We start from the raw sequence: 27,628 nt of genomic DNA, 5'->3' as shown, positions 1-27,628 counted from the left end.
TGGAACAGAAGCTAGCTGTGATAAAAAGCCATGAAGTAGGCCAAAAAAGGCCACCATGATATCCAAGCTATTAAATTAGGAGAAAGCATTCTATAAAATAAGAGCAGTGATGTTGAGAAGGTAAAAAGCAGCATTTAGGCCAAGTATGCCACAGTAGTTGGAGAATGAACCCTCTGAATGTTTTTCCTTTACTTTTATGCTTGTTCCTATGGGGAAATTTGATTTGAATTGAGTGTCACATTACAAACTTCAGGAAACATCTCCCATAAAATGTGAGCAGCCAGAATGCCTTTGTTCTTGAATAAGTATTTTCTGAGGAATTTGTATACATTGTCTTGTTCAAATCAAACTGGGATGGTGAAGAAGGTGGGGTCCAGAATTATTCCCATTTTACACCCTGGTGAAACCAAGGCCCCAGCTTTGGGGAAAGCAGATGCATAAGGACTAAAAATCCAGTCTTTGGACATCTTGTTCAAAGCTACCTGGTGGGTCTTGTGGTATTAAAGGATTTTAGTTATTGCAAAAGTATGTCTTCTTCTGGACTCCTCTTTGCCAACCCAATGAAAATTTTTAAAATTCATTTTAAAAATGAGTTTTGCTCCATTCAATTTAGAACTCTGAATTGTAGAATAATTTTGAAAATTAAATATTTCAAATGAAAATTTAATCACCTTTCACATTTTCTTTGAAGTCTTACAACATGCACATGAAATTAAATTCCTAGAATAGAAAAGGAAAAATGTGAGGAGGCAGGTTTTCACCTTCCCTGACCCTTAGTCCAATCCCTTCCACGTTCCCCTCCCTGGAGGCAGCCACCATCACTAGTTTCTTGCATGAATTTCCAGGAAGAACCATTTGTTTATATATTATAATATAGTATATATTGTGGTTATTTTTAGATCATAGCATTTATATACTATAATGTAGTATACACACATGAATTCATACCCTTCTTTTATTTATAAAAATGATGACATATTATGCACACTATTTTGGACCTTAATTTTTTTTTGCTTAATTATGTATTTTGGAGAGTTTTCTATGTTGGTACATAAAGAGCTCCACACCCTTTTTAACAGCTGCTTCATTTTCCATTGTATAATTGTACATTTAAGTCATTAACTACTGACAGAATTTTAGTTTGCCATTTAGAATTGGTCTAACAGTAATTGCTCATTCTTCTTCTCTCAAGGGAGCATATTGACATTTTCAAAAAGGACAACTTGCTTTTACGAGTTCTGCAGAAGCTGACCGTAACCTGTTCCGGTTTACCAGAAGCACTTCTAATTTTATAGCTTTTTTTTTTTTTTTTTTTTTTTTTTGCAAAGGCTGCTTTGTTTTGAAAAGTGATCGTCCTAGCCAAAACATAGACCTACTCCAAGTATATTAAATTGCTGTCCAAGGCAGTTGCAACTGGCTTCAGATCCCAAAGAAATTTCGAGTGAGAAAAACAGAGAGCTGCAGGCCCCTGGTACCTGCACCCCTGGCTCCGCGTCCACCGCCCCCTGGACTGCAAGGCCGTCCGCGGGCCGCCGCCTGGCCGGGTCGGATTGCTTACATGCTGCTGCCTCCAGGCCCGCGTTCCCAGCCGTAAGCCAGCGCACATTTATAGAACACTTCCATGTGATCCTGGGGGAGGACGGACCGCGGGCCGAGGGCAGTGCTGAAAAATTCTAATATCAAGAACAGAGGGCCTTTTCCCCTTCTCTGCTCTTCCTGCTGAGAGATACTGGGTAAGTCAGTCTCAGACTGATGGCTTTGAGCAATGTGTGGCTTTAAACTGGTTTGGCTACTGGGATTAAAGGGATAAATGCCTGCTTGCCTTCTTTCCTTCCTTTCTTCCTTCCTTCCTTCCTTCCTTCCTTCCTTCCTTTTCCTTATAAAGTGAAATGAAAGGCACATCTGTGCTTCTTCCCCCCGACCACCTACCTCTGATTGTCTCCTAAGCCAAATGAGCTGGGTTTTTTCTTCCTGATAAGTTGCTTGTTACTTTGGGTGGGATATAGCCCAATTTTCGGTTTCTTCCTTTGTAAAAGGAGGGGTGGGATTAAATTGCTGAAATTTCTTCTGGCCTCTGTTATGATTCCGCCGATTGCAAGTTATATTTTCAAGTGTTTGTGATTCAGTGGAATGAAGATTTAAGAGCATCTCAAAGGCCCTAGTACGCCAAGACTTTATGGGAAAACTTATTTGAAAACTGTTCCTCCTGTTGACTTTACCATGATTGCTCAGTATTTCTTGAAACCCTGACAAGTACCCTTTCAGACCTGATGGTGACATGCTGCCAACTCGAGCTGCCATGTGATCTCAACAAAACTCTGTGTGTCTGAGTTTGACTGGGTGTCAGTTATAATGAAATCATCAGGTCAAAGCTGAAATTAGGCAGAATCGCAAGCCTCCTGAGGGAATCCTACAGCTCAGTTAAACACAGAGGAGTGTGTGTGTGTGTGTTTGTGTGTGTGTGTCTGTCTGTCCTGTTTTATAGCATGGCCCATAAAACAGATATGCACAGACTGAAATTCTTTCTCCTACTTATACCATTTATAGTCTCTTGTGCAATATTTGTATATGTGTATATAAAGGGGGCAACACTTCTCTCTATTTTAGATGCTGCTTCCAGTTGGCCCACTGTCTTTTCCAGTGAATACCTGTTGGTTATTTGGAGTTTTCCCATTCAATTTTGGCTAATGCTGCGCTGTAGCTTTCCTCTGCTGTAGAGACACCAATACTAGGCAGGACTCATGGCTATTGGTGATTTGTTCCCACCTGCTTGTAATTTGGGGTTCAAGAGATGCCTTGTTACATAGTTTTGCTATAAATGCTGCCTGTAGGTTTTTGGGGTTTCCATCTGTTTCCTCTGTCTATATGAGGGGATTTTGGAAGATCCAGAAACACAGCAGCCACTGCTGCCACCAGAATTCCCCTTGTCAAGTTGTTAATTGGAAGCAGGGAGATCAGTTGGCTTCTGCAGTGGTTCCAATGGGGAGGGAAAAGGGTCTGGCCCAGAATCAAAGGGAATGGGTAGGAAGGGTAAAATAAGAGACATAGTGCAGGAAGAATCCAGAGGGTTTGGTGAGTGATTGTATACTGGGGAGACAAGAGGAGTGAAGCAGAGGGAGAAATAAATATAACCACTCATTCCTTCATGTGATTCGGCAAACACTTAGGTAATCCCCGTGTACCAGACCTTGGGAGTACAGGAACCAAACTTCTAAACTGACAGTCCCTGCCCTCACCGAGCTCCTGGTCTAGTGAGGGGACAGACACTAAGGAGACAGTCACCATGCAGTGTAAAATCACTGTGATCTTCCTGGCCAATATGACTGAAAGAGTGAGGTCTTATAAGTGGAAATGGGAAATTCAAGACAGGGGTTGGTTTGAGGGGGGAAAGATAGTGAATTTACATTTCAAGAGATTGAGTTGACTGTGGGTCGTCTAAGTAGAAATATCCATTGAAGAATTAAAAATACAGTTGGGGTAGGACTCAGACAGGGTTGGCCATCTTGACTTCAGAACCTTCCACCTAGACTTAGTAGAGGAAGTTATGAGAGTCAGTGGAATCTCTCAAGAGAAGACCAGGCTAGGAGAAGACTCAATCCTGAGTGTCAAGAAATGGCTCTTGAGAGGGCAGGCAGAGCATATGCCAGAGAAGGACCAACCAGAGAGGGAGAAAGAACAGACTGGCAGCAACTTGTTAGAAAAGTCAAAGAGAAGAAAGATTTGAGGAGGATGGGACAGATGACAGTGCCAAATGCTGCAGAAATGCTGAGTAAAACGAGGGCTGAGAGAAGGTCAGAGGCAAGGGCTCATGGGCAACTTTTGAGTGTGGTTTCAGTCAGGGGGCATTTGGTTGCAAGAAACAGAAATCCACTCAAACTAGCTCAAACAAAAAGGAGGAATTCTGTTGGGAAGATACAGCTCTGGGCTGTGGTGACTCCACCCTTACTTCTCAGCAACTGCCTGTTTCATTCCAGTCTGAGGGTGGACCTGCCTCCTAGTCCTGGGGCTCCTAGTCCTGCTCTGCCCTAAGTTCAGCTCATGAAGGGTTTCTCTGCCGCTGAGCCTGGCCTCCACTCCTTGTTGACTTACAGCCCTTGTGCCCACCCTGACTTCCAGGGTTCCTGTCTATTGGGTCAAACCTCAGGAGAGAAAATCTGATTGACCCAGCTTAAGTCAGAGTTGACCCCTCATCCAATTCGCAGTGGCCAGGAGGTGGGTTGGGGTGGTGGACCAAGACTGCTCAGTCATCGGGGGAAGGGTGAGGGATGAGCAGTTTTCAGAGTCAAGGACCAAGGCAGGCCCTCAAAAGTTGCCTGCCGAAGTGTGTGGTTTCAGGGGAATGGAAAAGTGAAAGCTGGGTCACAATGATGGGGGCTATTAGCCGTAGGTGTGGGTGTGGATTCAGTGGGCTAGGAGCATGCTGGGAGTAGGGGACAGCACTGAGTGACTAATAGGGAAGGGAGAGAGCCAGGACAAATGCAAGTGAGAAGGCTATGACACATCGGCCAGTGGGAAACCAAACTCACTGTGATATCGACTTTGGTCCAATGCTTGGATTCACGGGGAAGCCACAAGCCTAGGTGAGAATTGCCCATCTCAGTACAGGAGATCCCAGCCCAGACCCAAAGGCAGGACATGGGAACCAAGACCCCGGGGGCTGATGCATCAAGGGAACAGCCGAACACTGCCCAAGAACCTAAAGCAGGGAGACCACTCTTTGCGGTTTTGTTTGCACTCTTCATGGGTCACAATCTGCTACAATCCTTGTTCTAGGGTCCTTTAAACTAGAAGAGTTCTTAATTCAGCTGTGTTTAGAAGAGATGGCTATGAATGCATTTTCATAAGCGTTGCCTGCAGTGGCAAGTTTGTGCCTGTGTTTCAATCTTGAGAGAAGCCCTGTATAGCAGGAACAGACTCAAGATAGTTACCACATTGCCAGCGTTTCATAAATGTTATTAATAAAGCTGCTTAAAATTGACACGGTGGGGAGAGTCATTGTGATGAGCAACTACTCTGAGTCTGTGACCTAAAAAGGGGAAATTCTGCTCCACACTCAAGACAGGGAACAGTCCGGGCAGAGCTCTGTACCAGAACTCGTGCCAAAGAATTGTAGGAGATTAAACCCAGCAACACAGGCTGATGTTGTTCAAGCAAAGAGAGCTGGTTTGATGCAGTCAAGCCGCTTACAACTGTGTAAAGCTCAGGAAGGTCTAAAATTCGTTGTGTCTCAGTATTCTGAGGCTCTAAAGAAATTTCCAGGCTTTAGTGAGGACTGTCCCTCCCCAGTGTCTGCACTTTGCTACTGGTCAAATCCTGAGTTGCAAAACTTGGACCATGAGAGATATGTCTTTCTGATTGTGTTCGTGATGTGTGAAAGGACTTTGAAGGGTATGGATTGTGGGAAGCTGGAGTGATCGGTTCTAAGGTTTTTCATTTTCAGGGGAAGAAATGCAGGTTAATCCATGAGCTTAAAAAATACGGCTCTGTCTTCACTTTTGGTCACTCAGAAAACTGTTTCTGTGGATAGGCTTCTGCTGCAACCGATAATGAAGTTCAAGTTAGGATCTGACACAGTTATTTTCCGTCTCATATTTCTTAGCAAACAGACGAAACAACAAACACTTGAATCCCGGGCGGTCACAAGATCATCCTCTCATGTGTTCCAGTTCTTTGAAGAGCATTTGGTGACATTGTTTGCACTGCCTGGTGGAAGGTTCAGTAGTTGGCACACGTCTGCTGGGCCTCCCCCTCCCCCAGCACCAGTCTGCTCTCCTGCTCCAGGACTGTCAGTGCTTCTGCAAGCGCCTCCTCCTCACTTAGCATAAACCAAGAAGTTTGGGTTGACTTCTCTTGGTCGATAGGCATGGAGGGAAATGACCCAACTACAGAGGCCAACCCTGAAGAAGCAGCTGGATAGAGCAGGAAAAATGCTAATGGGCAATCAGTCATTTGTACCAGAGCTTCTTGACAGATGGGTGGAGCTCAGCAGTAGGGAATTCAGGAAATTATCCTTTGGGAGATGTGTCCATAGGTGGCAAAATCAGTCCTCAGATGCAGGAGTACTGGGAGCCAGGAGTACTGGTCAGAAACATGGTGTTATAGACTCAGCCAGTATGAAGAGGGAGATGTACTGAGTCAGCAACACTTGGATTTAGAGCTCATCGGTGGAGATACCGGATCCCAGGTCCGAAGTGCAACAGGGAAATCTCAGTTTGGAAAATGCAAATCAAATGTAACACTTCAGTAGCCTAGATTACTGGCAGATCACCATGATGTCTGCTTAGGGAAGGATGACCCAATTCTAAACCCCATCATTGTCAGAGATGGGCTCGACCAGGATGGACTCAGGAACTTGACTGGGCCCTAGCCACAAATGAGGGAGGGAGAATTTCTTTTCCTCCTTCTTTCCTTCCTTCTTTCCCTTCTTTCCTTCCTCAATATTTTATTACAGATTTTTTCAAGCATATGCAAATAAAGAGAATACTATAACCTCATGTACACAATACTGGTTTCAACAATTATCTACATAGGACCAATCTCATTTCACCTATTACCCTACTTTCTACTAACTTCTGCCTCTCTAACCCCACTGCCAGACTACCTTAAAGCAAAGCATTCCGTTATTCAATTAATGACATTTAAGTATGTATTTCTAAAAGATGAGAATTCAGCTTTTTTATGTGTATATATAATGACAATATCATTATCATTTAAAAAGAAATAGTTAATTAGTATTAAGAATCCTGACAATTTTCAAACATCCCTGATTGTCTCATAATTTTTTTGTGGTTCTATTTTTTTTATTAGAGATGCTATAGGTTTACAGAAAAATCATGTAGAAAATATAGAGTTCCCATTATACCCTGCACACACACACACACACACACACACACACACAGAGTTTTCCTTATTATTAACACTTTGCATTTGCATTAGTGTGGTAGCTTTGTTACAGTTGGGGAAACAATATTATTATAATTGTACTATTAACTGTAGTCCATCATTTACATTAGGGGTCACTGTTTGTGTTGTACAGTTCTATTATTTCTGAAAAATTTTTATTCTAGTATAAACATTCAACCTAAAATTTTCCCTCTTAACCACATTCAAATATATTTCAGAAATATTAATTGTATTCACAATGTTTTCTTACATCACTGCCATCCATTACCAAAACTTTTTCTTCACCCAAAAAGAAATTCTGTACTAATTAAGCATTAAATTCCTATCCTCTACTTCCACCCCAGCCCCTGGTAACTTGTATTCTGGTTTCTGACTCTATGAATTCATGTCTTTCATTAAATTTGGGAAGTTTTCTACCATTATTTCTCTGAAAATTCCTTCTGCCCCCTTCTCTCTTTCTTCTCTTTCTGCATATGTGGTACACTTGATGGTGTCCTACTGGTCTCTTAGGCTCTGTTTACTTTTCTTCATTCTTATTTTTCTTTCTGCTCCTCTGCCTGAATCATTTCAATTATCTTTTCTTCAAGTTCACAAATTCTTTTTTCTGCCAAATCCAATTTACTGTTGAAATCCTTTAGGGAATTTTTCCTTTCATTTATTGTGGTCTTCTACTCCAGTTTTTCTGGTTGGTTCCTTTTAAAATTTTCTTTCTCTTTATTGAGATTCCCATATTGTTCATTGATTGTTTTCCTGATATCCTTTAGTTATTTCTCTGTGTTTTCCTTTATCTCCTTGAGCATACTGAGGATAATTTTTTAAAAGTCTTTGGTATGTCCAAAGTCTGGAGTTGTTCATTGATGGTTTCTGGAATTTTATCTTGTTCCTTTGGATGGGCCATCATTTGCTGTTTCTTTGTTTGTCTTGTAGTCTTTTTCTACATACTATAAATTGTAATATTTTAAAGTGTTAAAACTCTGGGATTTAGTCAGAGAACTGTCTGTTCTTTAAGTTTGTATTCAGCTAGTAATATGACAGAGACTTCTTTGAGTGCATGGAGCTAATAAAAACAAAAAGGCAAAAAACACTTTCACAGTCTTTGCGAATTGGCTCTGTGTTGGCTGGTGCTTTCCTCCAGAATTTAGCCCACCTATCAGGAAGATCAGACCAAGGCAAATGTGAAATGCAGAGTTCCCTACGTCTTTTCCAAGCCTGGGTCTTGCGTGGGCTTGTGCTTGTTCATGGCCTGAGGAATTAAAAATTTACAGGAAATCGAATGCCCCTCTACTCCCTAGGAAATTGACTTTCTCCCCCTCCTAGGTGTTCTGTTGTGTGACGTAAAGCTGGTAATCCTGTGCTCCAGGCCGCTTCGACTTAATTGTTTCTTAGCCTGCTTTAGCTGTTTGCAAGCCATTTCTGCCTATAGGGCACGACAGTGATAATTTTCCTGGCTCAGTTTTTCAGGCTACCACCTGATAGATTGACACTGATATGGTGGTACTTTGGTATGTGCGTAGGGGCTACGCTGCTCGCTCCAGAACAGGGCAAGGGGTCCACAATGGGAGCGCAGGCTTGCTCCACACCATGTAAGGCAGGTGGGGGTAGGGGAGGAAGGACCAGCAAGGGCACCTCAAGTGTCTCCTACTATTTTTAAAGCTGCATTGTCTTTATTCAGCACTGGACCATTTACTGCAACACTTTAACTGCTTTCTGGGGTTTGAGGAAGATGGTTCTGCCAGTTTTTGCAGTTGTTTAAATATTCTGTTGGGGAACAGCCTCCTGGAGTGTCTTATATCACCATTTTGTCCTTACCTGATAATATTCTTTTACAGTTGGTTTGTTTAAATCAGGATCTAAACAAAACTCTCATGTTGCATTTAGTTGATATGTTTCTTAAGGCTCTTTTAATTTTTTTTCCAGAGTTTCCATATTTTCCTGAAATTTCCTATAGCTAGATATCATTATATCTGTCTTTTCCTGTAAATTATTTTATCATGGTTATAATAGTTATTTTTAACACCTTGTCTGCTAATTCCAACCTCTGGGTCATCAGTGCATCTGCTTATATTGGTTGTTTTCCCTCTTAATTATAGGTCATATTTTCTTGCTCCTTCAAATATCTAGTAACTTTTTATTTTATACTGGATTATGATAGTGCTAGGTTGCACATACTGGATTCTGATCTCTTCCTCCAAACGTTTTGTTCTAGCAGGGAGTTAAATTACTAGAAGATTGCCTTACTCTTGTGACGGCTTAGATTTAGACCTTGTCAGGATAGGTTGATTTTGATTTAGTGCTTATTCCTAGGGCATTATCCATAGTTCTTATTCTAAGGGGTGGTCTTTCTGGGGTTTCTATGAAAAGCTTGAGGTATTTACCAAGCCTCTCTAACTTGCTAGAACTTGAATTCCAAACTGTCTTCTTACCACTGAGCAGATGTGGAAATCTCTGCTCATTTCTTTCAGCCTTCCAGCTGTTACTTTCCTTGTAGTCTTACCCTGAGTATCTACATCTTTAGGAATCAGCCAAGGTTTTAAAGGGAATTTATATGAAGATTTTTGTGGCTGCCAATCTGTGACTCCTTCCTTTATTGGATTTCTCCTCTCAATTTCCAGCTCTCTGGCAGCCTCAAACTCTGTTTCTTCAATTTAGCAAGGCCACAAGTTTCTCTTGAGTTCTATCCCACATCATCTGAATGGATTGGTGAGTGCCCACACAGTAAAAACCAACTAAATGGGCTCTTAAGAATTATTTAATATCTAAGTTTCCCATCTATTTCTCTCACTCTCTCTCTTTCCCTTGCCACTATTTGTTGAAGAAATTAAGCCATTTTTTGTAGAATTTTTTTTGTTTATTGTGTCCCTGTGGTAACATTTTTCTGTTCCCTGTATTTCCTGTAAATTGATATTTAGATCCTTAGATTCAGAGGCTTGATCAGATTAGGCAAAGATAATTCATAGGCGATGCTGTATATATCCTATTGTATAATACTAGGTGGCATTTAAAATCTAGTTGTGTCTTTTCTGCTCTATTAAGATTGACAGTGAGTTCATATATTGTCATCTTTTGTGAAGGTCTCCCATCGGCTTTTCACTTAATGGTGTGATAGTTTTAAGCTGTTATGTACCCCAGAAAAGGCCATGTTCTTTTGCTCCATTCCTGTGGGTGCAGACCTGTTGTGGATGGGACCTTTTGGTTAGGTTATTTCACTTGACATGTGACCCAGCCCATTCAAGGTGGGTCTTAATCCTTTTACTGGAGTCCTTTATGAGAGGATAAAAGACAGAAAAGGCCCAGAGAGCTTAGAGAAAAAAGCCCCCAGAGGAGCTGAGACAGGGATCCACTGAAGCCAGGGGCTGAAAGCAATGAAACCTGGAGAGAAGGACCAGCAGACGCCAGCCATGGGCCTTCCCATGTGACACAGGTGCCCCAGATGCCAGCAGCCTTTCTTCAGAGAAGTTGTTGTTCTGTTAATGTCTTAATTTGGATATTTTCATGGCCTCAGAACTGTAAATTTGTAAGCTAATGAATTTCCATTGTAAAAGCCAACCCATTGCTGGTATATTGCATTCTGGAAGCATTAGGAAACCAAAACGATGGTTTTGGCATTGAAGATTGTCACCTAGAACTATTATTGTATTAGGGTTTGGAAAATAGCAATATTATAATTCTATTATTTCGTCTTTATTTATTAACTGTGATTCTTATATAAAGGGGAAGTTTCCATCATCAATTACTTGGATATATTGAAATATATTTTGTTCTGGAAAGTCAGGTTCTATGCCTGATTATTTACATTTTTGGATTATTTAGTATTCTCAAATGGTGGCCAGTAATTTTTGTCAAGAAAAGGGGAAGAGAGAGAATGAATGTATCTTTATGAATCCATGGATATGAACATATTTAATGTATTTCAATCCATTGCAGTCATTATTCTTTTTGATCCATTCATAGAATAAATCCAATTTATCTGTAGTATATTATTTTCTAAATGTTGGTGTTGGAGTTTGTTAATATTATATTCAGAATTTTTGCATCAATATTCATGAGTGATATTGGTCTGTAGTTTTCTCTTTTTGTGTGTGCTATTTTATCAAATTTAGGAATCAGTATTATTCTTCATAAAATAAATTAGGAGAGCTTTCTTCCTTTAAAGTGCTCTGGAATAATTTATAGTGCTTTGGGAGTATCTCATCTTTGAAACTATGGTGGAATTCCCCTGTGAAATCATCTTGAACTGGTGTTTTTTTTTGTTTTTTTTTGTTTGTTTGTTTTTTGTGGTATAGATCCTTAATAACTATCTCTATATATTTCTTTATGGAAATTGGTATACTTTCTAACACTAATAAAGTGTTCAATAAACAATCTTTTCATTTCTCCCTGAATTTTCTCTCTATTTTTATTTTTGAATTTCTGATTCAAGGTGGTTTTCCCATGCTTAGATGGTTATTTGAGAATATTTATTTCTGCTGGGAGTGCCGACTTACAATTTTGTTCTGCTTCGTGGCTGTTTTGGGTTGTAGAGGAGATTTTCCTCAAGTGATACATGCAAAATTATTTTCCTGTTTTTTTGTTTTGTTTTTGCAATAGCTCTGTACAAATGTGTTGAGCTTGCTCTTGTTCATTTTCATAGCATTGAGATGTTTTCCGGGATTCCGAGACTAATAGTGCCCTGTTCTGCCTGTGTAGCAGAGTCCATGATTGTTTTTGTGGTTGGGAGAGAGGGGAGAATTTGTGCATCCTCTCATTCTGTGATTTTGTGGCTCTGGCTTTTTTTTTTTCTTGTGGGACTCTAAATTTTTCCCTTTTGCTTCTTCCTCCCCCACCCCTGTCAACACCTTATCGCCATAAGGTGCTTCTTCTGTCTTTTTCAGCCTTTTTTCCTCCCCTAGAAGCAAAGCATTTCGAAGACTACCCTTTAAACTGTGCCTGTCCCTGTAAACTGCCTTGAAGTCCCATTCCCGAAGCCCTCGCTCTGATCTGCTCACTTTTTAATATTTTCCAATTTCAGGTGGACTTAATCATTCTGGTGGTAGTTTTAGATTACCTTAGGCCCCATTCATTGGCTTCCCTCTTTTATTTTCCCCACCATTTTTCTAGGGAGCTACGTTTGCCTTTGTTCTCACAAAGCCTTGTGATAGGGTGAAGGTGGGGTGGGAGCATACGAAATTGTCCTCTGGGATCTGCTGAGTTTTCTCTTTTTATTCACAGTTCCTTTGAAAAATGATTACAATTCTGTTTCATTCTCCATCTCCAGGTTGTATTGAGGGCCTGGTTTTGGAATAGATTTATTTTTGCCTTCTTGTTGTCTTACATCATTTTGGAAAGAAGTGTTGGGATGCAGGAAGATGGGATGCTGCTATTGTTTCCAGCTATCCCAGAAGTGAATTTTAAACTAGGCAAATATGATTGAGATATTTTTCTTTTTGCTGGAGAGAGGTATAGAGTAACCACATGATACTTCACAGAGTCCTATTTAATTTTTTAAGGATGAATTTTCCATGAACTTGTTTGAGGCACAGAGGTTTTAAGAAGCCATTTGCTATTTTATCTAACAAAATTATCCAATGTTAGCCCGAGGCCTAATAAGGATATTTGCAAAATCCTATTATGTCACAGAGAAGATAGATCTCTTCCACTTCTTAGTTCAGCTTTACCATTTGTCTCATCAGTGTTAATTACCTTTTGCTTGGATGTAATTGGCCCGATGTGCTGCCTTCCACACTCAAGACCTCTGTCACATTGTGTGCATTGAAACAGCCTCCCACCCCTCATTCCATCTTCCCTTCGGCTCACAGTTCCCAATTATGTTTATACTGAATTTGCTTTTCAAAAATGACAGCACAGTTCAGCTTTTGGATTCAGTACTTACGTCTGAATTTTTGTGGGTTACAGCAGCTTGTTTTAATTAAGAAAATATATATATGTGTATGTGTGTGTATATATATATATAGTTATTGCTGATCTCCAGTCTGCAGAGAGAGACTATATGGAAATTGTGAGTAAGGGGAGGTTAATATTTGAACACGTTGTCAAGGAGCTGCTCTAGCAGGAAAAGGAGACCCTTTAGTGAAAATCAATATGCAGTTTCATGTTTCCATTTGGACTAAGGGGCCATGCATGGTTTATAACGCATTTTGCAATCAGATTGGGAAGCTTAAAGCTTCATCCTCAGAGAGCTAACAGGCCAGAGATACTCAGCCTGGCATAGATTAAGGTGACACTGGTGGCCACCAGTCAAGGGGCCGTGCTTGTTAAATTGTCATTCCAACAGTGGACAGGGATTTGTTCCACGCCATCAGTGCTCCCTCATTTGGAGGCCATCGTGATCCAACGCAGAGATCTTCAAGATGGCAGCCAGGGTTGGGTGTAGGCTGTATAAGGGAACATTAAATGGAGTGTCTGGGGATTCCTCTTGTTTAGCTTTTGGTATGTAACAAACCACCCCAAAACAGTGGTTTAAAACAGTAACCATTTATTTTGTCTTTGCGTCTGTGGGTTGGCAATGTGGTCCTGGCTCAGCTGCTCCTCCGGGTGGTTCTCCTGGTCTAAGCTGCTGCCCTCATGTGTCTGTGGTCATCTGGGGTCCAGTTAGCTGCTGCCCGGGGCACCTCAACTTTCCTTCATGTCGTTTCTTGCCCTCCAGCAGGTTCACTTGGGCTTGTTTGCAAAGTTAGAACCAGAATTCCTCTTGGGAAGGACCAGTCTTTGGGAAAGGAACTTGGCATAATCCATGTGTTGAGTTTGGGCAGAAGCTCAAGCTCAATAAAAATGAGATGCTTAGATTGCTCCCCACAAGAAAATGAGAGTAAATGAGCTTTTGTTCCAGAGTTGGAAAGTCAGAGAAGAGGACACAGGGGCAGCGAAAGGAAGCAGAGGAAGGAAATCTGGGAGTTGGTGTAAGAAAGAGAACCACGGCAGTGAAGGGCCACAGAACTTCCCCTAAGATGAGGTGTCTGAGGACGTTTGAAGAACAGGAATGTCTAATGACATTTTGGAGTTGTTTTCTTTTATTGTATGCAAAGCCCTCCTGTCTCTCTCCCCAAACCTTCAAGAAAGTGATCTACACTCATGAGTGTTTTACAAGCACTTTGTTTTGTTTTTAGCAGAGGGTGGAGAAGTATGATTTCTGGAAAGGGTTTTGAGCTTTTTTCACATCTAGTTCAATGCAATGTAGAATAGAGACAGCATCAAGAAGTAAGAGCATAAATGCAGAAAATAGAGCGGGTAAGCCTTTGAGAATTCATAGAAATCTTGGTGCAGACTTTGGAGATCCAGAAGGCATGGACTTGAGTCTAAAGGGGCAGGGAGACCCCAGTTGACATCTGGGTAAACATATTTTAAAAACTTAAATAAAACCCACAAAAGCAAAATTTGGATCATTTATATTAGTAAGTCCACTGTTGGAAACTGCTATTTTTCATTTAATAGTAACAGGTCAAGAACATTCCTCCATGCCTTTAACATCATATTTAATGGGTTCAGAGGATACTATGACTGCTTCTCTTTCCCTCTGGGTGACCTGAAAATGCCCAGAGGGTGCCCCTTGAGGTGTGCCTTTGCAATCCCATGTCCGTCAGCCTCCGACTCCCACCTTGCATTAATTGTATCCTATTCACCCTGTTGGTGAAGGAGGGATTCCCATCCTTGGGTCATGGGGCTGGACAAGCACATGACACATGACACTTGACACTGGACAGATGAGATCGGCAGTGGTTTATGAGTCACATACACTCACAGCTCAGGGAAGGACACGTCATGCCAGGCTGGCCACATAGGGGTTGCCCTAGGAAAAGAGTGAACAAACAGGGGCCGTGGGAGGCAAGCTTTCTGGCCCCAGAAGGGCGAGGTGCCCCCTGGCTCCCAGGGGAGGATGTTATTGACTTGGTTGAATAATTCCATGGTCTGATAGGGAACTAAAGCCCACTACTCAGTGATCAGCAGGAACTGCACCTAGTCCCCTTGACGAGGAGGATTGTTTGGGTAGGGGATTTTGCTGACCAACTGAGACCATCCCACCTTCAGCAGACATCAAGGCCATCCATAATATTGAACCTTAATTTTAGGCCTCACAATACACACCCTTAGTTGTGGAGCCCCAAGTACCACCTCCAGCCTGAGGAGGCCACTGTTGCTTGGTTTTATGGTCCATTAGCACATAGCACTGACATCTCTGTCTTTCTAGAAATGAGGATTCACCTTCCATTATCACTTTTCGGGGGCAGGAAGTTCTCCCCAGTTTACTCCCAGGAAGCACTGGGAGCACCAATACAAAACTCCAGGGTTTGTCAAAGACGCTCTTGGTCCCTTCCCTCGCGAGATGCGAGCTCTAAGGTATCACGGAAGATAGCAACTGCAGGAAGCAGCTAGCACTCCTCAGGCTGGAGGGCCAAAGAGAAGAAGTTGGAATTATTAAAATTTAGAAGCTTGGATGGGAGAACCCACAGAAGTGAACCTCCAACCTCTGTGGAGGGGGCTCCAGCCAGCTGGGTTCAGTGTCTCCAAGAGAGGGGCCTGAGGCTAGTTCTGCAAGGGTTGGGAAAGCTGCAGACTGGACTCCATGGCTGCCACGGGAGGGAGCTGCTCCTGCGGGGTAAAGCAGCGAGGCTGGGGTGCTGCTCCCAGGAACAGGAAGCAGACAGGGAGAATGTGTACCCCATTCCTCCTCCAGCTTCTGTCCCTCCTGGCAGAGCCTCGAAGGAGCAGCTGGCAAAGCAGAAATGGGGTTTCTGAGTTGCAGCTCAGCGCCCGAGCAGAGTGGGTTTGGAGCTGGGAAGCAATAACTTCATAAGTGGCACAGCCTCTCACCAGCGGGGGGCGGGGGGAGGTAAGTCCACCTTGTCCCTGGGGTTTGGGTCATGGGAGCTGATGATAATCTTATTCCTCCCAGCCCTAAAGACTTGACTTTTCACATCAAGATCCCTGCGTGGCCTCAGAGGTGGGGGAAGGGAGAAAGACAGGGGGCTCAGGGGAGGGTGTGAAGGAAGAGTTGGCATTTCACTCACAAACTTCACATCTGCCAGGTCAGCAAGGTTGCTCGTAAATCTCTTTCCCGGACTACGGCTGTTTGTTTGTATTAAAAAGGGAACATGAAAACAGAGCTATAAGTGGCTCCACGCTCAGCTGTGCAAGGTAATGTGTAAGAGCAACTGAATTCCCTCCTCGGGGGGAGACGCTCAGGGCTGGCTGCCCAGGCCTGGGCTGGGGCCACCTGCAAGGACAGCAACTGGCTGAGGGGCCCGGGCTTGTCCGGCAGCCGGAGGAGCTGCTGAGTCAGGTGAAACTGGGCTCACCCTCCTCGGGGACCCTCAGCCTGGGCTCCTCCAGCTGGTGCATCCCTGAACCCCAGCTGACGCAGAACCAACTGGCTGGAGGCCTCTGGGGCCGATGGGCATTGCCACAGCGGGGCATTGTGGTCTGCTCTGGAGAAGCAACTCGGGACAAGGCTGCTCTGTGGAAGCAAGCCTGCAGGAGCCCAACTCCGGTCCCAGCCTTTTCATGCGGTGAGACATTCAGTAAATCATTTCTCTTCTCTGGACCTCAGCTCCCTCCTCTATAAAAGGAAGTGGATTACAATAAGAACAGATAAGCTATCGTGGGTAAATTTAACATTCTGGGAATCCCCAGGAATGACTATGGTCTGTCAATTTCTGATGGGTATAGTAGGAACAAGTTCACAGAAATGTTGCTATATTAGGTTACTTTCTTGGGGTAGAGTAGGAACATGTTGGAAGTAAAGTAGTTATCTTAGATTAGTTGTCTTTTTCTTACTCCCTTGTTATGGTCTCTTTGAAATGTTCTTTTTTTGTATGTTTTTTTTAAATTTTTAAATTTTTTTATTTTTTATACAGTTGATTTTAAAAAAAAGTTTACAAAAAAAAAAAAAAAACAAGGGAAAAAATATGCAGAGCCCCCTTGAGGAGCTGGTGGAGAATGCAGGGGTATTGGCCTGCCCCACCTCGATGGTTGCTGATGTGCTCCCAGACATCAGGGACAGGTGGTTTGATGGGTTGAGCCCTCTACCACAGGACTTGCCCTTGGGAAGACTGTTGCTGCAAAGGAGAGGCTATAATTGTGTTAAGAGCCTCCTCCCGAATGCCTCTTTGTTGCTCAGATGTGGCCCTCTCTCTCTAGCTAAGCCAACTCGAAAGGTGAAATCACTGCCCTCCCCCCTATGTGGGATCAGACACCCAGGGGAGTGAATCTCCCTGGCAAAGTGGAATATGACTTCCGGGGAGGAATGTAGACCCGGCATCGTGGGATGGAGAACATCTTCTTGACCAAAAGGGGGAAATGAAAGGAAATGAAATAAGCTTCAGTGGCAGACAGATTCCAAAAGGAGCCGAGAGGTCACTCTGGTGGGCACTCTTACGCACAATACAGACAACCCTTTTTAGGTTCTAATGAATTGGGGTAGCTGGTGGTGGATACCTGAAACTATCAAACTACAACCCAGAACCCATGAATCTTGAAGACAATTGTATAAAAATGTAGCTTATGAGGGGTGACAGTGGAATTGGGAAAGCCATAAGGACCACACTCCCCTTTGTCTAGTTTATGGATGGATGAGTAGAAAAATGGGGGAAGGAAACAAACAAACAAACAGACAAAGGCACCCAGTGTTCTTTTTTACTTTAATTGCTCTTTTTCGCTTTAATTATTATTCTTGTTATTTTTGTGTGTGTGGTAACGAAGGTGTCAGGGATTGATTTTGGTGATGAATGTACAACTATGTAATGGTACTGTGAACAATCGAATGTATAATTTGTTTTGTATGACTGCATGGTATGTGAATATATCTCAATAAAATGAATATATTTTTAAAAAAAAGGAAGTGGATTAGACAGTGATCCAAGGTTCTTCTAGCACTAACCATCTAAATTAATTTATGCAGGAGAAAGATAAAAATTATTAACTCTTTAAAGGTTACATTTCTATCCCTTACAAAAAAAGAATTTTTGTCAAAAGATAATCAAAAAATCCCAAATAGCAAACTTTGGCATGATTGTCCAATGTATCAGCAGATCCCACTAGAAAATCACTAGGTTGTTCTCATGGGACAGTGTGGGGTAAAGGCTTCGGACAAGTGGCGAAACCCCTCAGAGCCTGCATTTTATCATCTATGAAACGGGGCCTGCGTGATTTTGTGTCAAACGGCTCAGCTCCTCGCACCAATCCTGCCCTCCACACACAGTCTGTAAATTGAGCCCGAGAGTCCAGCCTGGCTGTTATAATCTGACTTCTGTGCCATGTCCTCCATCTCAGCTCCCCATGTGCTGCTTCTGTACACTTTGGTCCTTCTGCTTCCTTTTTCCCTCCTCTTTCACTCTTTCCCAGCTATGCTCTTTGCTTCTTCCAACAATGACTCTGACTACCCAGGCCTGCTGGGCTGCCCGAGTCACACGGACCGTGGAGATACCCAGTGCCTGCGGCTGTGACGGTGGCTGTCTTGGTGGCCGTGTCCAGGGGTGAAGGTGGTGGTTCTGGCTGCCTGACCCTTGGTATGACCTTGGCAATGGATTTCCTGAATGTCAGCTTCATCTGGGTTTGGTTCCCCAGGCTTCCTTCAGAAATGGGAAGTCCCCAGTTTCCTTCCCATAAATTCCTTTTCTGTTTAAGTTAGCCAGAGTCTTTTTGGTTGCTTGCACCAAGAACCATGACTGGGGTTGGTGGGACGGGAACCACTGGCCCCTTAGCCAAGAGCTGATTTGTACCAGCAGCCAACAACCTGCCCCTGAGACCACACTCACAGCATCCTCCTGACCCTGCGAGTTATCATGCATCGAGTTTTAGAGGGACACTTGCAGATCTGGTCAACTCAAGTATCCTGGTCTGCTTAAAACCAGATTTCTTATTCTGCATCAATCAATTGGCCTCTTGGATTATACAAATAGCTTTGTGTGTGATAGCTCATGAGTTTAGATAATGTGAGTCTTTCCTTGGGGGACAGACATTCCCTCAGCATGTCAGCATGTCAATAAAATCAGGTTTTAAGGATAGTCTCTCGATTGAGCTGAGAGGTAGATGCCCTATTGTGTCTAACTATCTAGGGAGCACTCTCCTCCTGCGGTCAAAAAAAAAAAAGTGTGTGTGTGTATAGAGGGGGCTTTGGTATCAGAGAGTCCTGGTGAGAATCCCACCCCTGCCACTTGGTAGATGTGTGTCTTCCGCAACGTACTAACCTTGCTGAGCCCAAGTTTCTTCTTTGTAGGAATCCCAGTTTTGCTTGGGGGTCTCTTCTGCAAAGTTTCTCTTCTCTGTTCCCAGTTGACCCAGATGTGGAACTCAGTCCTTTCTTCAGGACTCACACTCAAATCTAAACCCCACTCCTTGGAGGCATTTGTGTCGGTCACAAAGTTCACAAAGAGTGTGGTTTATGAAGGGAATTCACATCCCAGAAGTGTACACAACTTCAAGTTGTATATTGAACTAATTCACTCTGGCAGCCTCTGGAAACCACCTATCAGCTTTCTGTCTCTATGGATTTACCTATTATGGATATTTCATAGAAATGGAATCATACATCATTTGACCTTTTGCGTCTGGCTTCTTTCACTTAGCATAATGTTTTTAATATTCCTTTTTATGGCTGAATAATATTCCGTTGTATGACAGACCGCAATTTGTTATCTGTTCATCCTTTGAAACAGACACACTTCTGCTCTGTTTGTAGCGTAAATCGGGTACGAAGCACGCCTTCCTCATCCACCGTCTCCTTGGAGAGATCTCTGCAACGCCTCTGAGGAGCAACTAACGCTCCTGAGAATGGTTTAAAAACCCATTGTGTTAGGGTATCTGGTTCCCAAGTCACCTTTGATGAAATGCAAATGTGTTTCCCCTGAGTGGTAGCACGTTATTGCAGTGGTAAGTGGGCATCTGCAGAAGCTTTCATTTGAATGCAAGGTCCTGCCACTAACAAATAACTAAATATAAACAAACAGACAAACAAATACAAGGAAATGAAGCTGGCTGCACTCATGCAGAAGGGTGGCTGGCTGGGAGTCATTGGAGGAATCCTGGGAAGTGGGAGGACCGCAGCCAGGCAGGAGGGTCTTTGAGTGCCTTCATCCCACCCCAGGGCCCCAGGGCCCCCCACCCAGCGATCCGGCAAGACTACTGCCTTTATGACTTCAGTTGTTGAGACGAAAGCTGCGCCTCAGTGAGCACATTCTGCACACACATCAACAGGTGCCAGACTGCTGGCGTCATCATATTTCCACAAGTTTTCCTTGTCTTTCCACATTATTTACAGCAGAATTTCCCCCGGCACACATGGTAAGGCCTGTGAGCATTTTACTCCTTTCTGGAAAGAACGAGATGTTTCCCCTCGAATGCATGAAGGGCGACCAAGTAAGTCCTTGTCTGTGCTCCAGGCAGGCCAGCCTTGCTCCATTAGGTATGCCCGATCAATCGCAGGGGCAGTTTTAATTTGGGTAAGCCTTTTCTGAAAGGAGCCCTGCTGATGTAATCATGGGAAAAATCCCGTGTGAAAGGTCCTGGAAGTGAATGGTTCAAAAATGCTGGTTCCACATGGGCAGAAACGTCTGTGCAATGTCGTAGCTCTGCATGGCTGGCTGCCCAGGTAGGCAGCAGGGCGGGGTGGTGTCAGCTCAGAGGGTGGAGACGGGCTGTTTGCCCAGCTGGTTGAGGTGGGTCCGTCCCTCCGCTCAGACCTCCTGCGCTTCTGAATGGAGGAGGAGAAAGTCCAATTGCTGAAAAGCATAGACTTTCTGTGGCTCCGCTGCCTCCAAAGTCACAGACCATCCCAGACGTAAGTAGGAAGCAGAGCTGTGCACTGTTTCTTTCCTGACCTTGGGAAAGCCAGAGGGGGTGGCGGTAGTTCACCGGGAGATTTCCAGTTGCAGCCAGGCCTTCCCTGAGTGGTTTTGAAATTTCCAGTTAGCCAGAAGACGTTTTTCCATTCTCTCAGTCTATTTTTCTGTTTTAAAAAGCTGGTTCAGATGCCCGGTTTAAATGTGTGTGTGTGTGTGTGTGTATAAAATTGTATTTGGTGAATGAGATTCAAATATCAATATTACATTGAACCTGGTATATACAAGGAAGTTACAATAATTAATTGGGGACATATTTGTAATAACAAAGGAATCATTTTCCAAATGAATGTAAAAGTAAGCTGATCAATCTCAAATAAATGAAGCATTTTACATTCTATAAGTGAGCGTGTGATTATTTGTTTGTCCACCTTATAAAAAGTAAATAGCAAGAATGGATTAAGGAACTGAATTACTTTGATTAAGTTTAGGCGTGAGAGCACTCCATTGCGATCGCTCATGATTTTCTCTGTTTTGACATAGTTATCGGGCCCACTCAAAATACTTACATTTTCGTTTCTACTATACATAGCACATAATAACTGCTCAGTAAATGTCAGTTGAATGAATAAGGAAATCAATGGATAACTTGCATTTTAAGCGAATCAATCGTTGAAGTTTTTCGAGGAAATACTACTTCCCCTTCCATGGAATAGCTCCTGAATTAGAAAGCAGGAAGCTGAGCTCTATTTTCAGCTTTGGCCTTGAAAAACCGGGTCTTTGACCAGCCCCTTGCCTTCTGGAGCCTCAGTTTCCCCACTGGATTAGACTAGTAATTTCTAAGGCCCCTGCCAGCTCGAATGGTCTATGATTTAAAGTCTTCTGTGACTCAGTTTCTCCATCTGAAAAAGAGATGAAGGCAATAGTCCCAGTGCTGCTTGTTTTCTAGGGTCTGTGAAACTCGGATGGTGTCAGTAAATGTTCTGGGCTTCTTGGTGAGCTGTGTGAGAGGCATCTCATTATGATGATGATTAATAAACAAATATCAGTAAGCGAAACGGATAAAATGGTTCTAGCTGTACTGGCAGCACTCTACATGATTATTTTTGCCTCGTCTGGCCACAACTACCATTTTCCTCATCAAGAAAACCATTCTGCCTTCAGAAAAATGTGTGTAGACGTGAAACTGACTCAACGAAACCACTGCTTAGAGTAAGAAATATGAAAACCATATGTTGTTGAAGGGAAGTGGATTTCACACCTCCTAATGTTTGACGCTGAGTTCCACTGTCACCAACAGTGGGAAATCAGCCGCACTGAATCTCCAAACAAAACACAATTAAAAACAGAAAACACTCTGACAAGTGGCCCTCGCCGAGCTCTCTTTGGCAAATGGACCCCTTCGTCACTCCATTTGTATTTAAACACATACGTACATGCTGGCACAAGCTCAGAGACTCGCTAACAAACTCGTTTTTCAGAAGTGTCTGCCAACCCCAGGGTGGTGAATAAAAACACCAGCCCATATTGGGAAAGAAGTCTGGGGGCATACGGCAAAAGAAAACCCTTCAAAAACAATTTTCCATGATGTGACTGCAGAGATAAACAGTTCCCATCAGCTGGCTTTCGAGTCTCAGGAGGGGAGCAGGCAGAAAAAGCCTCAGATTGTCTTCAATTTTACAGATGTTTACGCCCTTTTGTTTCTTCTAGTTGCCTCTGACAAAATTCTGAGGAACTCTGGGCATCCCGAATCACAATGGGCAACGAGAGCAGCACATCGGACAACCAGGTGGGTGTCAGGAAGCTTCTGCCTCGACTTAGATGGCTCTCTTGCCTGATTGGGACTAGATTCCTTTTTTTTCTAGCATCTCATCTCTGCCAAGGAAGGAGCAAGCTGCGACACACACAGTTTATACCTAGATACACGTGGGCATCTATGTGTCCCTGCAGGCATTTCCCATTTCGTTTTCAGGATTCCCTTATTTCGTGGCCCAGTTTTACAATCATGAAAACTCATTTGATTCTCTAGCCTATGCTTTTAAAGTCGACATCATGAGAGTTTGGCACATTTTTCCCAAGTAAATTGAATCCATCTATTTACTTTCATGGATTCAGCAGAAGAGGTTCAAACAGAACCTTTTCCACACTCCTCCCCCAAATAGAGTTATGGCCATTATAAAGTGATTTCAAAATCTATCAGAGTTGAGCAGATCCCACGTGAACTATTTTTCTCCTACTGGGTAAGGTTTTCACAATTGATGGATTTTTTTTAACTGCAAAGGATTGGGATCTTAAATATACTCAGATTTCATAGTTGGGAGAGTTGTCAACTCAATGTCCTGGTATCTGAAATCAGTAAGACACTTTTCCATTTATCTCACATATGGTGGAAATTTTGGATTAATAGTGCTGGGTCCTTTGAACCAGGAAATTTGACCTACAAAGACTGCATACTCCAGCTCATTTTCCCTCTGCCTTTTCCTTCTATACAATCTTCTTTTCTTGAGCAGGAAAATAGGAATTGTCAAAAGAAAAGGTTGCAAATTCCTATGTCTTTAGGGAACAGGCAAGACAAAATAAGTGGGTTCAACGACCAGTGTGATCTACTAGGGAGAGGTGAGTACTATGGCAAAGAGGAGGTTCCTGTCCCATTGTCCAAAGGAGGCAGCCGCTGTTAGCGCTGGATGGTTGCCATGTGGGAATGTGGGCCCATTGTTACAGATCTTCCCATTTCTTCAAGAAAAGTCAGAAACCCTTACTTTTCTATGAAATCTTCAATTTTCTCTAATTAAGCCTTTTTTGAATTAATTATAGACTCACATGCAATCATAAGAAATACTAGAGATCCCATGTACTCTTTACCTAGTTCCCTAATTCTACCATCTTGCAAAACTATAGTCAATATCACAACTAGGAAATTCACACTGATACAGTCAAGATACAGAACAGTTCCATCCATGGTTTCTTCTTGTTGCCTTTTTATAACCACACCCACCTCTTTCCTGTCCCCCATCTTTACCCTTTGCAACCACTAATCTGTCTTCTATTTCTGTAATTGTATCATTACAAGCATGTTATATAAATGGAATCATACAGTATGTGGCCTTTGGGGATTAGCTTTTTTTAACTCAGCATAATTCCCTCGAGATTCCTTCCAAGTTGTTGTATTAATAGTTCATTCCTTTTTATTGCTGAGTGGTATTCCGTGGTACAGATGTACCACAATTCATTTGAACATTCGCCCATTGAAGGACATCTGGGTTTCCAGTTTTCAGCTGTTATGAATAATGCTGCTGTAAACATTTGTGGGCAGGTTTTTGTGTTAATGTAAATTTTTGTTTCTCTGGGATAAATGCCCAGGGGTGCAATAGCTGGTTCATATGGTAGTTGCATGTTTGGTTTTATAAGAAACTGTCAAACTGTTTTTCAGAGTGGAGCTGTTTTCCATTTTACATCCCCACCAGCAATGTGTGAGTAATCCAGTTTCTCCACATCCTCGCCAGCATTTTGGTCTTGTCATTCTGATAGGTGTGTTGTGATATCCTGTTGTGGTTTTAATTTACATTTCCCTCATGGCTAACAATGTTGAACATCTTTTCGTGTGCATGTTTCCCATCTGTAAATGCTCTTTGATGAAATATCTATGTCTTTTGCCCATTTTCTATTTGGGCTGTCTTGGGTTGTTTTTTGTTTTTGTTTTTTTTACTGTTAAGTTTTGAGAGTCCTTTATATATTTTAGATAACTAGTCCTTTATCAGATATGCAGTTTGCAAATATTTCTCCCTCTCTTTAACTTTTTTTTCATCTCCTTAACAGGCTTTTTACAGAGCAAAACTTTTGAATTTTGAGGAAGTCCAATTTATCTGTTTCTCCTTTTATCAAATAGTGCTTTTGGTGTCAAGTCTAAGAACTCTTTTCCTAGCCCTATATCCCAAAAATTTTCTACTTTTATTTTTGTAAAATTTGATGGTTTTATTTTTACAGTTAAGTCTGTGACACATTTTGAGTTAATTTTTGTATCAAGTGTGAAATTTAAATTCAGATTCCTTCTTTTTTTCCCCCTTTTTCTTTTGGCCTATGACTGCCCATCCCTTCAGCACCATTCGTTGAAAACCTATCCTTCATCCATTGAATTGCTTTTGCACCTTTGTCAAAAATCAGTTGAGAATATTTCGTATTCTGTGATTTTGCTGAACTCACTGATTAGTACTAGGAAGTTTTGGTTGTAGATTCCTTGGGATTTTCCATGTAGACAATCAGGTTATTAACAAATGAGGACTGTTGTATTTCTTCTTTTCTGATCTATATACTTTTTATTTCTTTTTCTTGCCTACTGCTATGGCTAGGACTTCTGGCACTATGTTGATTAGGAGCGGTGAGAGTGGACATCCTTGCCTTGTTCCCGATCTTAGGGGAAGCATTCAGTCTTTCACCAATAAGCAAGTTGTTGGCAGGAGGTCTTTTGTAGATGTTCTTTATTAAATTGAGATAGTTTCCCTCTAGTCCTTGTCTGCTGACAGTTTGTTGTTGTTTACCATGAATGGGTGTTAAATTTTGTCAAATGCTTTTTCAGCATTAGTTGATATAATCATATGCTCTTTCTTCTTTAGCTTGTTGGCATGTTGGATTACATTAATAGAATTTCAAACATTGATCCAGTCTTGCATCCCTGGAATAAATCCTACCTGGTCATGGTATATAATTATTTGTATGCCCAGTTAGATTCAGTTTGCTAGTATTTTGTTGAGGAGCTTTGCATCTACATTCTTGAAAACTGTTGCTTGTAGTTTTCTTGTGTTGCCTGATTTTTGTATCAGGATAACACTAGCCTCATAAAATGAGTTGGGAAGTGCCTTCTCCTGCTTTCTAAAAGAGGTTATGTTGACAACTGATTTCAATTATTTTTAAAAACACTGCGGGGCAAACAAAATGTGCCCTCTGGTTGGTTTGGCTCCTGGCCTGCGTCTTTGTCATCTCTACCGAATTCAGTTTGGTCTCTGGTTCCAGCTCATGTTTTAGAGCGGAGAAGGAGCTGGCCATTGGTGGAGGACCTTCCACGTGCCAGGCACAGTACATGGCTCTAAACCATATTCTGGCATTTAGTCCTGCTCCATTTCAACACCTTCCCTAAGGTCTCAGAGGTCTGTTTGGGCCCCAGACCCTCTGTATATGGTACAGACCAGTGGTTCTCAACCAGGGATGATTTTGCCACCCAGGGGACATTTGGCGATGTCTGGAAATATTTTTGGTGGCCACATCTTGGGGGAGGAGGTATTACTAGCATCTAGTCGGTAAAGGCCAGGGATGCTGGTAAACATCGTACAATGCATGGAACAGCCCCCACCACAAGGAACTGTGGTGTTGAACCCAAAATGTCCACACTGCTAGGGCTGAGAAACTCTGGCCTAAAGGAACATTTGTCTGGACTGCTTTAAGAGAACTCCCGGGGGCTGTGGGTGAACTTCTCTAACCTGAGATAAATTTCTATCTGGGTATGGGAAAACTTTAAAATGGTTTAGTTTTTCCCCCCGTTACCTTGATGAAACAATACTGTCCAGACTTGAATTCTGATTGTTTACTTGGGATAGACTCATAGAAATGGAATGGCTGAGTCAGACAAAAGGTAAGTACTTTCAACAGGCTCTTGCTGTCTGCATTTATTACCAAAATATTTTCCAGAATGGTGATCCCAATTATACATCCCTTATCAAAAATATGAGGGTCAATCCTGTTGTATCCATTGGAAGCAACGGATATTTTAATATTACAGATCTTTGCTAATTAGAAAAGCAAAAATGCTCCCCTTATTTCTTACCTCCCAACCCCACCCTCCTTCCTCAGACCCCACCCTAATGGAGTAGACAGATGTTTTCCTGGCTTTTCAAGTTTTCATATCTCCGACCTCAGCCAGATGTGACCCAGTGGGATTGCCCTTTCACATGCCAGGACTGGAAAGAAAAGATTTGCAAAGAGAGGCAAGTGGGAATGCAGTGGCAGGTAAATTTGGCCATGAGTCTCCGGGCTCCCCCCAGAGCTGACCCCTCTTTCCCACTGTCTCCTGGACATTTCTGCCTGGATGGCCCATAGTCACTCCAAGTTCCTCAAACCAGGACTCAGCTTCCCTCCCACAGCCTGCTCCTCCTCCTGTGTTCCCCTCTGGCTACCACGATCAGGAGACGTCCACTCGGGGGATCAGTGCCATGTGGAAACCTGGGGTTTCCTCGGGCTCTGCCCAGTCCCAAACCCCACATGTAATGAATCACCCAGACCTGGCCATTTAGCCTCTGAATGTCTGTTTAATTAGGACTTTTTTGGTTGTAAGAGACAGAATTATAAGCAGAGAAGGGGATTTATCAGTTAACAGAATTGAGAAGGCCACGGAAAAGGTCTCGCTGCTGGAGTGGCCGGTCCATCTCCGGGTCTTTCCTGCGTAATGCCTTAGTGCTCGGGGAGACGCCCTCAACCTGGTGGAAAAGGAAAGACAACCGTGCTCTTTACAGAGGACGGTCCTGCCTCCCCAGCAGTCCCAAAGGAATCCGATTGGCCCTGATCAGGCGTCATGCACCCTCTCCGGGAACAATCACTATGACGGGGAGTATGGGACATCTGATGAGTCGTGCACCCACCCCATGCCAGCCCCACCGCTATGATTTGGAACAGAGAAGAGTGATTCCTCAAAAGACAATCAGTCGCTTCCTCTCCATCCCCACTGTTACGGCCCTTTGTCACCTCACACTGGGGTTATTGCAAACACCCCCAGACTAGCTCCTTCCCCCCGCCCAGTTCCACCAATGCCCCCCCGTCCTCTTGGGGTGCTCTTTCTCTATGAAGATGCTCTGGGAGATACCTGTGTCCTGCTTCCTAGTGAACTCTTGGAAGCGACGCCTCGGGTCGGAAGGATCCTGCCTCTCACGGAGAGGCGCTGAGGACCAGCCATGTCCCTGGGGCACAGGGTG

General features: G+C 43.0%; 1 protein-coding gene across 7 annotated transcripts in view; it reads left to right on the top strand.

Annotated features, from left to right (window-relative positions):
* Positions 1-1,415: 1,415 nt before the first annotated feature.
* Positions 1,416-27,628, top strand: part of TACC2 (transforming acidic coiled-coil containing protein 2) — a 221,079-nt gene continuing 194,866 nt past the window's right edge. For 5 of the 7 annotated variants that reach the window (XM_037803964.1, XM_037803962.1, XM_037803963.1 and 2 more), the window contains exons 1-2: positions 20,551-20,671; positions 22,383-22,461. In XM_037803964.1, coding sequence (XP_037659892.1) covers positions 22,429-22,461 — 33 coding nt within the window. In that variant the 5' untranslated portion in view covers positions 20,551-20,671; positions 22,383-22,428. Of the gene's footprint in view, positions 1,734-20,550; positions 20,672-22,382; positions 22,462-27,628 lie in introns of those variants that run through there. The other 2 variants (XM_037803966.1, XM_037803961.1) reach the window with 1 other exon arrangement.

The sequence above is a fragment of the Choloepus didactylus genome, chromosome 15, assembly GCF_015220235.1.
Source record: "Choloepus didactylus isolate mChoDid1 chromosome 15, mChoDid1.pri, whole genome shotgun sequence".
Taxonomy (NCBI): domain Eukaryota; kingdom Metazoa; phylum Chordata; class Mammalia; order Pilosa; family Megalonychidae; genus Choloepus; species Choloepus didactylus.
This window is presented reverse-complemented; position numbering and strand designations above follow the sequence as displayed.